Genomic DNA, 15,404 nt, shown 5'->3' on the forward strand with positions numbered 1-15,404 from the left:
AACTAAATAATAGACAAAATATTTATGGACGTGAACTTTGGCCATGTTTACGACCGCTTCTGTTCACGTCTTCGGTGAGGAACACACGACTTTTTTCTTTGTGCTGCGCGTGTATATAGTCACATCTTATACGAATAATAACTATAACGTTTTCGGCGTTTATTCGGTGCTTTTGTGTTTCGGTATTTCCGTGTGTGTGTGTGGGGGGGGGGGGGCAGTTTTTTCGGAAATTATTGTGTACCATATTTTAGGGATGATGTGCCGATTGGTGCGTCTCAAATATTTCGGCATATTTCGGCGTTTTCCTCTTGAGCTGTACAAAAGAAGGAGGTCTAACGGAATGTATGAAGACAAGAATGCGGAAATTTTTGGAATATCGTCAATATCGTCGTCGGAATATCGCCTTCTTCATAGAGGGTGGGAGGGTGGGTAACGTTGGGTAGACAAGCGGTCTGCTTGCCAATAGGCATCAGCATCTTCATCGGTTGCTATAGATATATGGCAAGAATAACAACTTTCCAGCCTATAGCGTTCCCACACTCTTAAAAATGAACTTCACCGCATAGCACGCTCCTAGCCAACCGTAATCTCGAATGATATCGTTATCTGTCCTGATTTGTTGAAAACGGGAGGCGTACGCTTTTTCTGTGACACTTATGCGGTTCATAATTGTCACAGAAAAGGCGTACGCCTCCCGTTTTCAACAAATCAGGGCAGATAACGATATCATTCGAGATAATGGTTGCCTAGGAGCGTGCTATGCGGTGAAGTTCATTTTTAAGAGTGCAGATGTTTGGAATGCTATATCTGTTTGTGTTGTTACTGGAGCGAGTTCTCAAATAAAATGATAAGCTGAATACTTGTGTATCTGGAAGCGGCTCGAGAACGAAATTTTGACGTGGTCCTTTTGTAACTATAGATTTAGAAGGAAACGCTGTTTTCGTCTTCTTGCCACGCGACGTAAAGTCATGTATTAGTGTTATTACGAATATGGGGGGGGGGGGGATATGTCGTCACGACGACACCGACCGTTTCCCACAAAGCCCTTTTGCAACGTTCGTAGTGCTTGAAAAAAAAAAAAAAAGTTCTACCATTAAGGGTTAACATCGATGCACATGTTATCGATACGCATGTTATATAATAACGGGAAATATTATCGACGTATATTTTAAATAATAACCCTATTTTTCCTCCTATACTTCGTCTACCTTCTTTTCTGTGCGGCGAGTCGCTTGGCACTTACAATCACTACTTACACTCATCATCTTACACTTATCACTCACTTACACTCATCAATCATCACTTACAGTCACTAAATCAAAACCGATTCTGCGAGTTAAAATTAGCGCTAACGAATAAAAAAAAAAAGAGTTAACGCGAGTGTAAAATCACGACTGATTTTGTGGCCTTCGTATTATACTTGTTTCGAGAGCGATTTATGTCTAATAATAACGATGACGATTATTTACGTTTTCGTAGCCGTACCGTTTCATTATCTCCCGGTCATTGGCTCTTTGCACACTCTAAAAAAAATTCCGTAATTTTACTCACGAGTGAGTGCTAGCTCTGTTGCCGGCATATGTGACGTAACCTAGTTATTGCGAAAAAACAAAATTGCGATTTTGTGCAGCATATAGGTAGGGTTCCGCGTTTTCGGTTTTTATTTTTGGGCCGATTCGGCGTATGTTTTTCGGTGTCTATTGATTGTTCACGAAATCGGCGTTTTTCCGTGTTTTTCTTGACGTGTGCATTGTTTATCCGACAGTTATCGGCGAATAGAAATCACAATGTAATATTTCCGCACGACGCTAACTCAACATGGCGTTGTTCGCTGCGGTGGCGTTTTACGGCTAACGAAAAAGTATAAACGGACATTTTTCAGAATTTTTTTAAAAAAAATTCGAATTGGGAGTAGATTTACGCATTCACATTTTTCACAACCATCGTATTTGTGTACGTCTTTCTGATCTGCATCAACAACTTACTGGGCACGTGCAGCAATTTATCTCTGTCGTGTCCTGGAACGTGCCTATGTATTCGGTGTTTTTCGATTAAAACTGAATGAGGGAAAATTTACTCGGCGTATGTTTTTTCGGTGTTTTTCGGTTTAAACCGAAGACGCGGAACCCTACATATAGGTTACGGCACATATGCCGGCAACAGAGTTTGCAGTCACTTCTGCAGTAAAATTACGGATTTTTCGTTTATTATTATTTTTTTTTACAGTGCACAGGGACTTAAAATGGGCGACTCGTGACAAAGTTACCCAAACCTTGTAGGCAATGATTTCATATATAAGACTCACTGCTTTTTTAGAGGCTGTTCTTATCGTACGTTATCTTCGCAGTATGAATCACTTATGCGCTCGACATTTTTGCAGTATTTTGTTCGACACATTTCTTTTCATACGCACAGTTTGTGCCTGCATGCGACTGCTTCGAGGTATGTAGCCTAAAAAATAATACCGGAACAAGTTTTACTGCTGCTGCTGCTCGCATTTCCGCTCGGGTATGTATGCCCTTGGGATGCCTATGGGAAAGCCTATGCCTATGGGAAAGCACGCCAATTAGGAGCCGATTCTTATTACAGCACTCGGCTAATCTCATATTTCCTTAATCACTTCGCCATGCCAGAAATGTGACAGTCATAAAAGAAAACGCGAGCTTCGTTAATTCGACGTCAGACGGAGGAAGAGCTGACTATACACGACTGACTACCTGCGCGTCCTCCTTGACTCTATAACATAAAACGAGCTAAAGTATAACACTCAAGACGTACCACAAAGTCTGTCAAAAACAAGTTACAGTGAACCCTCGTTATTATGACCATGATCGTTCTCGAAAATTTTGGTCATAATGCGGAATTGTCATATTAACGGGGGGATTTGCAGAGGTTTCACTGCATTGTTCCCCAAGAGTATGGTCGTAAAGCGCGTATGTCAGATTATCGAGGGTCATATTAACGAGGGTTCACTGTATCTCGTTCTACAACAGAACGATGTCAAACCTTCCGCAAACAGGAGTTCATTTTTCGTAACTCCCTGCTCGGTAGCTAAGCTGCAAATATAATTCCTTTTATATCCCGGCTTTTTCTCTCATAATTCCTTATTAATAAAATGTACCAAAGCTGAACTCCTCTACTCTTCATCCCTTACTTAACTTCCAGGGCAAAAGAGTCTCCTTTCTTTGCGTTCCCATATACAGTGAAACCTCGTTAATATGACCCCCGATAATCTGACATACGCGCTTTACGACCATACTCCTGGGGAACAATGCAGTGAAATCTCTGCAAATCCCCCCAGTTAATATGACAATTCCGCGTTATGACCAAAATTTTCGGGAACGATCGTGGTCATAATAACGAGGGTTCCCATATACACCCTGTGACATATGTAAGGGAGTGAAATCTCTGCAAATCCCTCCGTTAATATGACAATTCCGCATTATAACCAAAATTTTCGGGAACGATCGTGGTCATAATAACGAGGGTTCCCATATATACCCTGTGACATATGTAAGGGAGTGAAATCTCTGCAAATCCCCTCCGTTAATATGACAATTCCGCATTATGACCAAAATTTTCGGGAACGATCATGGTCATAATAACGAGGGTTCACTGTATACCCTGTGACATATGTGAGGGAGTTATGCATGTTCATGGCCATTCATTCGCAGAGTTTGTTACACTACGAGTACGGGAGTAACTCGATGTCGCGTAATGAGAGCAGAGGGGGTTCAAAGGAGTTTCGAGTGCCTCTTTTCCATTCAACTTTGCGGGAAGCGAGAAAGGGGTTGTAGAAGTGTTCTTTTTGTGTGTGTGTGTCTGTGTTGTTGTTTCGCTTTTTTCGGCAGAACTCAAAAATCGAAAAGTAATTGGCAGGAACTTAAATTCGCCAAAGAGGATGGAAAGACTGTTTGGCTTAAGCTCATATATCACTATCATATCAGTATTATTAGAAACTCAAAGCCACGTGGAACTCCAAATAAATTTGCGGGGGAATTGTTACTATAATACTGATATGATAGTGACACGAGCTAAAGCCAAACTCCAAATAAATTCGTGTGCGTGGGAGTGTGAACTGTGAACACAGTTGCCAGTCAAGCCATCAACTGGACATTTTTACGCTGTTTCCGTCCTGCAGAAAGGAATTCTGCCAATGTACTAAAACGTTCATCACACTACAAATAGAGCACTTTGCTCGTTTTCATGTGCTTAACGTGCGACTCAGGGAGGGGGGGGGGGGGCACTGAAAAAAAGAAAAGACTTCTAGTGCACTTTGCGTCACTGCTACGACCTACATGATTCGATGATGATTATGCACTAAAAACAATATTAGCTTGCTGGAAAAATGGCGGTGATTGGTGAGGTAGAAAGATAATTAACTAAAAAAATGGAGGGGAGCGAAATACAGCACAGCGTGGCTAACTCGTCACTCGAGCAATTAATTTGACAACTATAAAAGTGTTGGAGAGAGTTCTGAGAGTGTGAGACAAGGTATTGCTCTGTCCACATAATAGGTGTCACGTGGTGGACAAATAGATTTTGTGGACAAACGGTATAGAAGACCCAAACCCTGGATGTCAATCTAGGAACTCACGCGATAATAACAGTTTTCCGATAATTTCATCTCATTCAACCTTTAACAAAAATCGAAGGAAATATAACTTTTTTTTGTTGTTGTTGTTGTTTCGTTTGACAGTGTGAGGAAATAGTTGTAGATATTATATTTAAAGGAAGTGAGCACTTCCCCACGGACGAAGCACTATATACCACTTAGACAAAGCTGCGTAAAATTGTTGTTGCTCTCGCTACACGGGCTCGTGTAGAGCATATACTCCTATATTATAACCTCTCCTTCGCAGTCGATTCGACCTTATATATTTTCGAGCATTTGAACATTCGTGAGCGAACATACGTAGAACAAACTTGTTTTTTCTTGAGGTTTTTTCTTTCCTCTTTTTTTTCTTTTTTATAGCACGAAGAGACAAATCCGTGGGCAACAAGTGCTTTGAGGTTGTTTTTCTTGGCTCATTTCAGTACGAGGCAGTATACATACTGACGCATCGCTAAGCATATGCTTCAATGTACCGTATCGCCAGCAAAAACAAAAATACGTACCAACGTACTCGCTCGCCTTATACGTATAATAAAACCAGCCCATATTATCGTGCTGCCTCTTTTACTAAGAGCGATTTCTTAGATTTCACGTCAACGTGACAACGGGCTGATCGAAGCCGTCATGAGAGAGGAATGCCTGACAGACGTCAACCGGCATGAATGTTCTTTGGCGGCAAAGGACCATCGGGTCCATTATCACAAAAGACTCACCCCAAAGACCGCAGCGCACCGTACGTATCCCTGCAGCGAGTCACTCGATCGTTCACTAGCGCTAGTCGCTTGTTCAATATTGTCACACTTCGTCCCGGTAGGAAGGGCAAGTAGTTATCCATACCCGGCTCGCTGGTGTTGAAAGCACGTAAAAGTCTCGATCCGATGTCCTTCTCACGAGTGAGTTTCTCCAAGGCGTCCGCCGTGGATTTCCTGAAAACACACAACGCGTCCAGAAGCGAAAGGTGGTACGACTCATACTTCTCCAGGAGTCTGTATCCATGGACCAGTCCGGACTCGTTGTCCAGGAACACAAGGAGCCCCGTCGTACCTTGGCGCGCCAGATTATGCGCGGGAGCTTTCATCATGTCCGGGTTCCACTGCTGGTTGAACATGTTATTTACAACGCGATCCAAGTTCGCCGTCAGGTAGTCGAACACAATAAGGTCGGACCACTGTACCAAGTCCCGTATCTCGTCTTGAGACCTGTTGCTGACGTCTTGTGGATGCAGACGTCGCTCGGGACCTCGGAACACCTCTGGTATGTAGGCGGCGGTGAGGTCGTCCACGAAGTGAGTCAACACCACGGGCCTGTCGGACCGCCACTGCGCCAACTGTAATTGAGGTCGCACGGCATGCCACCCGGGCCCTCCGGCGCGAGCCAGCACTGCCGGAGGAAGATTCCTCATGCCCATTTCCCGAGCTAAGTAGAAGGAAAACAGTTCACCCTGGATCTGGTCGTTGTTCTGTCGGTAGCGAGCGCAACTCCACGTACCCGAATCGAACATCACCAGCCTGTTCTGCATTCGGCCACAACCTTCTCGCACGGCACGTACGGAGGCATGACGAGTCTTCTTTCGCCACAGGTGAAGGTCTGCGTCGCTAAAACCGGGACTCACCAACCGTTCAGCACGTTCAGTCCAGTAGATGCCGTTCACCATGGGCTCCTCCGTGACGGATCCGGGAGTTCCTTCTCTCCGGTTCACCTCGGAGTCCTCCGACGCATTGTGAGCACGTCTCAGAACACGTGTCCGCTTCAGAGCCAACTCTCTGAGGGGTAGAAACACTCCGACCGTCATGCCCAGACAGAAGGCGAGCCCGGCCGTCGCCAGCCAAGTTCGACGCAAGCGCATCTTGAGCACGTCAGTCAGACCAGGGTCGACGTATCCGACCGAGAACTCGGCGCGCCGTACAGGACATGAGGGGAGATCGTGTACGACCGCTCGGCAAGGGAGCTCGGACGAGACTGGCGAGCATCGAGGGCGAGGAGAGACCACTCCTCCATCGGAGGGCGTCGCAGCTGGTGCTTTATTATTATGGAAGGAGGGCTGGCATTCCGGTGGCTGAGTGTCACGCCCTCGGTTGTTACCTTCCCCCCTTGTGTCGTAAATAGGTTCCACCGTCATTCTTGCGGCTTTGTGACACGCTCGGCTGGAATGGTCGTTCTTCGAGCCAGTGGAAGGTGATTTTGTGGAGCGACACTGGGGGGGTTACAGGTGCTATACAGGTGCTCTTCGCTCATTGTGTGCTGTGTACGCGTTAAGTAATTGCAGCTGCCAGTTTGTCACTTTTATTGTTCTTTTTTCTTTTCTTTTCTTTTTTTTTTTTTTTGTAGTTGGTCACTTTGGCGCATCTATTGAATGGGTTCATGTCAAAGAACAAAATGTATGGGCCGGATTAAGAAGTCTGGAAATATAGGCTTCAAGCTCATGAGTAAAGGTATATGGGTCCTGGTGAAATTACTTTAGTGCTTGCGTTCGACTTCAGTACTGTTCTTCGTGAGGGGACAAAAAATGTGGAACACCGATGCAACAGACATGTTTTTTTTTGTTTTTTTTCAGACGTCGTTCAAAGGAGAATGTATTAATTGAAACGACCGAAATTGGAAACGAAGCTAGAGACGAATTGACGAACGTGTAGTATAGCACATGGTATTATGTTGTCATCCCTCGTTTCTGTGAGGTGCCTGTGGTCACTTGTCGAGTGATAATGGACGTTTGACAGCATTCGTGACAAATCAGTATTATTGCTAATCTATCGCTGTCTATGACAACAAACAGACGATACAACCTTTTCGCCAGAGAGAGAGAGAGATGCAAGAGAGAGAGAGAGAAAAGGGCACGACTAATTAGTTATAGAAGGTTGTTGCTCAACTATGAGGCAAGATCATGTAAGTATATGATAAAAGAGTGAACCAGGTCCAGTTGAAGTTTTGTAGCCTCCAATAAATTTTCCTCTAATAAGTGTAAGAGGTGAACGCGGGAGTATACAAGAGGCAAGCTAGCTGGTGTTAAAGATGCTCCTCATACAATATGTTGCCTACAAGTGTACCTCAACCCAAAGAAGCATAAAAAAATGTATACTGGGTGCCTGCAGCGTCACTTTAGAGTGTTTAATGTTATTAACGCGCCAAAAAATCGGTCACAGCCCACATCCTCTTTAGGAGCTTTTGAGAAATGAAGTGTGTTGCCAGCAGATGTTTGTGGCGTGTGACTGAGTCCACAGACATATAGGCGAAGACACAAGAAAGACACGACAGACGGGTTGAGGTTCACAAATTTGACACACACTGCTGGAAGCGAGCGAGAAAATTTGCGTGACGTTTTGTTTTGATTTTTACGAGCCAAAGAAATAGTGATTTACGCACGTGATCCGTTCCCCAAACATGTGGAAGCAATTTGCATGATGTGAAATGCCTTTGTCTAGGCAACAACTAGCAGGACAGGACAAACACACGACTCAGACAGACACACGTGTGTTTGTCCTCTCCCTCTATAGTTGTTGTCCACACTCCGGCTTTTCACATCATGGAGTTTGTCCACCAGCTGGCCTGCAGAAGCAATATTTCTCTGTGTGACGTCATGTGTAGGAGAGAAAGAACGAACAACGAATTCTGTGCTTTTTTTTTTTCGTTTTTTTTTTTTTTTTTCATCATTGTAAGGACCATGCGGTTGTTAGTGAGTTCCGTCACAAAAGTAATATTGCATCTGTTCGTGAAACATGCAGAACTACGCAACATGAAGTAATGAGAGGTGATACTATGTTTGAGTGAAGGTTTTAACACTATGTATTAGTTGCAATATTGCGAACGTCATATTTTGTACGTGTGTGCTCCGACCAGCACTCAGAATTATGTTGTTCTGCCTCACTCACTCACTCACCTTCAATAGGCATTGAGTTGGACCGCGTAGCAACATCGCGCACCGAACTCTCTTGAGAAACTCGATGCTGATCGGATTCAATCCGCATTGAAACTGTGCCTTTCGTCTTAGACCCAGTGTCGTCCGCATGCAATGTTGTTTTGCCGCTGCACTTGACGAGCAATGCACAGTTCGTGGCGACTTCGACACATGAGTGTTTCCCACAATTTTCGATTGCCATTTTAATAATAATAATAATAAAAAAACTATGTGACGTAAATTTTGACGTCAGAATACCGAAGGCTCAAGCTAGCGAGCAGGCAAATTTTCTGAGATAGCACCTCAGAACGTCATCATCACATACACTCTTAAAAATGAACTTCACCGCACAGCACGCTCCTACCCAACCATCATCTCAAATGATATGGTTATCTGCCCTAATTTGTTGAAAACGGGAGGCGTACGCCTTTTCTGTGACAATTATGAACAGCACAAGTGTCACAAAAAAGGCGTACGCCTCCCGTTTTCAACAAATGATAACGATATCATTCAGATAACGATAACGATACGCAGATAACGATAACATTCGAGATGATGGTTGGCTAGGAGCGTGCTATGCGGTGAAGTTCATTTTTAAGAGTGTAGCACGGTGAAGGGGGAACCATTGAACACGATGGAAATTCATGTTCTGAGGCTGGAACACAGAAGGAACAAGCTGGAACACACATTCATCACTCACGGAGGTGAACCATTGTACAGGACGATACCTTTACTAACTCCTGATTTGTGGAAAGCGTACGCCTTTTTTGTGACAATTATCGTAACTGCATAAGTGTCACAAAAAGGCGTACGCCTCCAGTTTTTAACCAATCAGGGGGCAGAACGATGTCGTCCGGAATGGCTGAGAGCGTGCTGTGCGGTGAAGTTCTGCGAGGGCTCATGAATGGCGGTCCATATCTGGCTCTTTCACGCGTGCGCTCATCCCGTATTTAACGTAACCTGCGGACGACTATCACACTACCAATTTGCCGACGACCTCAGCCCGGTGGTTCCAACACGTCGAGGGGTCCAACCGACGAGGCTATTATTTTAAGTTTATCCTTCCCTGCAACACCTCATTAACACCCAAGATGTTGTTGCAGAACAGGATGCTGGAGGCCACCATCCGTAAATGTCATCCGATTTTTACTCATTTCTTTCCCAACCGGAATGGATGGCAGCGTCGTGGCAAGCGTCACGACTCTCGCTCTAGTGATTATCCCCACCGATTTTTGTCATTTCTGGAACCAGACTGGTCCAGGTGGACGCGAACGCTTGCATTTTACACGTTGCAACGCTCGTCGGTTTGAATGTCGATTATCGCTTCGATACAAACGCAACGGAAGCAATATTCGCTTACGGAATCCCCCGCCAAGTTTTAAACAGCCACCAACTGACGACCAAATTCAGGAATTTATCCCATCACTGCACTGTGTTCTCCCAAAATATTGGTTCTGTATGTGAAGTAGAAGTGTCATAAAATTAAGTGCCACCTCGCGTGGCGTACACTCTAAGAAAAAAAAAGGAGTAAAACGGGGAGTAATTGCAGCGTCTACTCCCCTAGTCTGAAATTACTCCCCATTTTAGTCCCCTAACCCGACATTTATAGTCCCGACATTAACTCCCCAGGACTGCAAATTGTCACTAAACTTCGCGAATGGTCTCCTGAATGCAACACTCTAGGTAAATATGTGCCCTTGGTCAATTTGAACGACATAAGGCTGTATATAACTCAGACAACGTAGCAATATTCCAACCACACAGAGTAAGAAACAGTTAGCGCATCTTTCTTCGCAAATTGTGCCATATGTATGGCGCAAGATTTTATATATCACTCGATATATCACGGTTGACGGTTTGCTTCAAAGTATTTTTATGCATGCACACGAATTATGTACCTGGGACTCTTACAACAGAGCGTGAAATGCTGTCTCCACCCTGTGACATTCATTTACTCCCGAAAGGGACTATTTTTTGTGTCAATGCATTTAGTCCTCAAAAGGAGTAAAACTACTCCTTTTTCTCTTAGAGTGCAGTGCCTTCCACACCGAGGGTGGCGGGAGATGACGGGGGTTGGAATCCTGGCACCGGCTGTGCTATTTCAGGGTTTTCCCCGACAGAATTTTCGGGCGATTGTCGGCACAGTTCCCCCGAAGTCTGCCCAGGACGCATACTATCACCCCCGTCCTTCTTCCTTGCTGTCCTCTCTCCATCTGTCCACGTCTGTGCGCCGCTCATAGCCACAGTTGCTTCGCGGCGCTAACGCGAATTAAAAAAATAATTTCTAGTTTTTGAAGTATGACGTCATAGTGCTGCGCTATCTGCGATGCATCTGGCAACATCTCGCGACCCGTCGATTTCCGTCTCGTCACCGCAGCTGCTGGCGGACTTCCAACGTTGAATGGAGAGCGGAGACGGGCGCTGTTGCTAGAAGACAGACGCACGAGCTCTCGGTGACGTTACCTATATATACTCCTGGAGAATCCGAAACTATGCAGTTTTACGGGTTCTTTGGTACTTCCAACCTTGACGATACGACGAGATACAGGGACGACGTCGGAGGAGTCATTCCTATTGGTGTGCACGTGACCTCACTGGCATTCACTTTGTGCGCATCTATATTATCAGCCCCTTCCTCTTTTCCATTCTCTCAAACACTATATATACTCGCGGGTTGTGGTCGCACACAGTTTCGCCACACGCGCTTCTCTCTCTCTCTCTCTTTCCCTCTTACCATTTCATATTCACGTGGACCGTTGGTATGTAAGTACCTATATTTGTTTATTTCAAATTCAAACGGTGTCTCTCACACCTGAAGGGGTTAGGATGACCGCCTTCGACGTCGAGACTGGAAGGTGACGCGGGTTCGAACCCCCTTCTGTCTGAGGTTTTTCCTGGGTTTTCCGGCAGACTTTCCAGACGAATGTCGGCACAGTTCCCCCTGAAGTCGGCCCAGGACGCATACTAAGCCTCCCTGCCCCCACCTCCTTCCTGCTACCTCCGTCCATCTTCCCACGTTTTGTACGCCGCTCATAGCGACATTTGCTTCGCGGCGCTAACACGAAATAAAAAAAAAAAAAAAACACCCGAAGAAACGTAGTCTCCTATACGTGAAAGGTTGTGTGAAATAGCGAAGGCTTCACTGCTTGTTTTTCATCAGCACCGTCAGCATTTTGGACGTCGCGCCTGCATCCTTCACTCTTAAAAAATGAACTTCACCGCATAGCACGCTCCTAGCCAACCATTATCTCGAATGATATCGTTATCTGCCCTGGTTTGTTGAAAACGTGGGGCGTACGCCTTTTCTGTGACAATTATGCTGTTCATAATTGTCACAGAAAAGGCGTACGCCCCACGTTTTCAACAAATCAGGGCAGATAACGATATCATTCGAGATGATGGTCGGCTAGAAGCGTGCTATGCGGTGAAGTTCATTTTTAAGAGTGTATAACACATGAAAGGTTGTGTGAAATAACGAAGGCTTCACTGCTTTTTCATCAGCACCGTCAGCATTTTGGACGTCGCGCCTGCATCCTTCACTCTTAAAAATGAACTTCACCGCATAGCACGCTCCTAGCCAACCATTATCTCGAATGATATCGTTATCTGCCCTGGTTTGTTGAAAACGGTAGGCGTACGCCTTTTTTCTGTGACACTTATTCTGTTCATAATTGTCACAGAAAAGGCGTACGCGCCACGTTTTCAACAAATCAGGGCAGATAACGATATCATTTGAGATGATGGTTGGCTAGAAGCGTGCTATGCGGTGAAGTTCATTTTTAAGAGTGTTGTACTTCCCTCTGTTGTTACCCCTCGTGGCGTACACTCTAAGAAAAAAAAAAAAAGGTAGAATTTTCTACCCAATGTGGTAGAAGGACAGTACTTCTACCATTTCGTGCCAATCCACGCGCGCCTTCTCCTCCGCAGGTAGAATCGGCAGCGTCCCTTTCCCTTCCTCCTCTCTCTCTCTCTCTCTCTCTCTCACGTTTGCTCTAAGAGAAAAGGGTAGAATTTCCTACTCAAGCTGGTAGAACGACAGTTTGTACTCTTGAACAAGAGATAAACTGATGTTCTGAGGCTGGAACAACATAGAAGGGACAGATACAAACAAAGCCTCAAATTGCCTAAGAATGCCTTCCGTCGTATGAATGTGTGTATGAGTGAGCAAAAATGTAAGAGTGAAAGGAGGGTGAGTGAGAGTGAGTGGCTGGTTTGTCGTCCCTTCAGATGACGCACCCCGAAAGTCGCTGGAGAGGCGTGTTAGCTTAGCTCAATTGGTAGAGCCCTGGACCGGCAATCCAGAAGATGTGGGTTCGATCCCTACAGCTGGCTAACCTTTTCAGTGACTTTCATCTTTCATCATCTTTCATCTACTCTTGAGTTTGTTTCTACTCTGCAGTTATACCGAAAAGGTACAATCGGTTTGAGTATAGAAATGTGGTTGCACAATACAGCTCTACCGATATGGATAGAAAATTCTAACTTTTTTTTTTTTTTTTTTGCAGCGTAAAACTTGGAATGAGCGTCACAACCCCCTTTGGATCGTCCTCGTTGAACATCGGAGCCATCGGCGCTGACCAGACGCAGCCCGACTATCCGAGGTGCAATGAAAAACAGGGGGGGACCACAGTAAGGCACGCTCTCATACAGGTTTTTCCCGCATTCCATCGTTTGCTCTTTTCTTTTCAGCCTCTCTCCCTCTCTGATGAACCTATTAGCAGGGCGCGCCTTCTCTCCGTATGGGATGCTGCGCTTAATGTATACACGCTGTTCCACAATGTGGCGGGGTGTCACGGGTCAAGCACGGAACGGGTTCCCACGACGTCTACATATTCTTCACTGGGCGAAAGGGGTTTCTCTCACCGCCGGATGGACCGGAAGAGAACCTAGTTCGACACGGATGCAGGGGCGGATTTAACGTGGGGGCGGACGCCCCCCCCAGGTCTCCTTGCTTTACCAGTCCAAAAACAGGCCCGTTTAAAGGGCTCGTTATACATTATGCGTGCCACGGTATTGAGGAAAAAGTCTACACGTGTCGTAAGTCGGCGGGATACAACAACACTCTCTGTTCGAGCTGTGACGTCACAGGAGCACCCCTATTGGTTCTCGTGAGCACGTGACATTTCCCTTGGCCGCCTCACTGGCGGAGATACTTGCAGTTAATATCACGCGTAGTTGAATTTGCTGTAAAACTGCAGGATCACAAGCGTTTCAGCAACGGGCAAACAACAGAACAGTTTCTCTTACGTGGCTGTTTTACAGCATTTTCTCCCATTTCCCACATTTATGTGAAAGATGAAATTCAATTCAATTCAACGCAGCTACGTTTCGAAAGCCACAGAGGATCCAACTGAAAACAAAAAAGAAGAAAAAAAATCTCCCATGTCAGTAAACTGTATGGTACGGTATACCATACGTGACGTTTGGAGAACTCATCTACAACTCCTTTACGACTCAGCAGCACAATGACAACGAAAAAAGGGCTTTGTCAAACAAAGGATTCTGCAGTCAGTTACATCAACTTCCTCTACACTCAGTGCGTCGTCGCGTCCGTCCCTCTTTGCTCCCCTGCACCTGCGTTTCTTCTTTTTTTTTTACCGTCCCCCCACTTCTTCCTGCTGTCCTCTCTCCATCAGTCCACGTCTGTACGTCGCTCATAGCCACAGTTGTTTCGCGGCGAAAACAAACACACGAACAAAAACACGAAACAAAAAACAACGAAAAACAAACGAAAAACACGAAACAAAAACACGAAACACGAAAAAAACGAAAAACAAATGCTAGAGTGTGCTCGTCTGTGTAAATGTGACTGGGCAACAATGTGTTGATGGTGAGCGCGTGGCCCCATGGTTTCCCAGCGTGGCTTGGTACGGTAAAGACGGAGTAGCTAGCATGGTCACCATAGTGTAATTGGTAGCTAGCAGTCTTGGGTAAGTTACTTCTAAAAAGTAACTGAGTTGCAGTTATAGTTACTTTCTTGATTAAGTAACTAAGTTACAGTGACTGAGAGAAAGTAACTTAGTTACATACAGTTACTTTTTGTAAAAATGACCATGAGAGGGTGATACAATCGTTAAAAACGTACATTCATTTACATTTACTTAAGTGCGATAAAAGTATTATTGCACTTAACCAGAAGCTGTACAAGTCAATATGTGGCTCTCCCACAGGGAAAAATACGACGTGTGTATACGTACGTAAAAAATGATCGACATTTATTCGAGTAACTAGTTACATTTTGCAGTTACATTCACAGAAACAGTAACTAGTTACAGTTAAAAGCTACTTTTCCGGAAATGTAACTAGTTACTGTAACTAGTTAACCCCAAAAGTAACTAGTTACAGTTACAAGTTAGAAGTAACTTATAGTTACTACCTAAGACTGGACTAGCTAGCATCTCATAGGGTGTGGGTTCGAATCCCCCAGCTGGTGCCTTTTTCTTCAACTCTCACCATTCAATTGAAATATGCAATTGGGCATTGTGAGGCTTGTGTTTAATTGTGTATGTTCTAATTGGCCTAATCTACTATACGTTGTTTTTTCCCAGCCTCTTTACCTGTACCATTTTCCTTCGATGACAAAGCCCACACTCTTAAAAATGAACTTCACCACATAGCACGCTCCTAGCCAACCATAATCTCGAATGATATCGTTATCTGCCCCGATTTGTTGAAAACGGTAGGCGTACGCCTTTTTTGTGACAATTATGAACAGCATAAGTGTCACAAAAAAGGCGTACGCCTGCCGTTTTCAACAAATCAGGGCAGATAACGATATCATTCGAGATTATGGTTGGTTAGGAGCGTGCTATGCGGTGAAGTTCATTTTTAAGAGTGCAGGACAACCCCCTTCCTCCCTCTTGCTGCCGCTGTGCTATATAATGCATGATCTCGGTG

General features: G+C 44.9%; 2 protein-coding genes across 2 annotated transcripts in view; both read right to left on the bottom strand.

The window, feature by feature from the left end:
- LOC135401627 (uncharacterized) overlaps positions 1–15,404 on the bottom strand; it is an 87,755-nt gene that overhangs the window by 25,692 nt on the left and 46,659 nt on the right. The gene's annotated exons all lie outside the window — the stretch shown is intronic.
- On the bottom strand, positions 3,023–6,625 carry LOC135401623 (extracellular serine/threonine protein kinase four-jointed-like). Its single transcript, XM_064634127.1, has one exon. It carries the CDS (start codon positions 6,459–6,461, stop codon positions 5,325–5,327), a length of 1,137 nt encoding a protein of 378 aa, XP_064490197.1. The 5' UTR covers positions 6,462–6,625; the 3' UTR covers positions 3,023–5,324.

Source organism: Ornithodoros turicata, chromosome 7 (genome assembly GCF_037126465.1).
Source record: "Ornithodoros turicata isolate Travis chromosome 7, ASM3712646v1, whole genome shotgun sequence".
In the NCBI taxonomy this organism is placed as follows: Eukaryota; Metazoa; Arthropoda; class Arachnida; order Ixodida; family Argasidae; genus Ornithodoros; species Ornithodoros turicata.

Bases quoted from the DNA above. Each gene is read 5' to 3' on its own strand.
- LOC135401623 (XM_064634127.1), bottom strand. From the start codon at position 6,461: ATGCGCTTGCGTCGAACTTGGCTGGCGACGGCCGGGCTCGCCTTCTGT.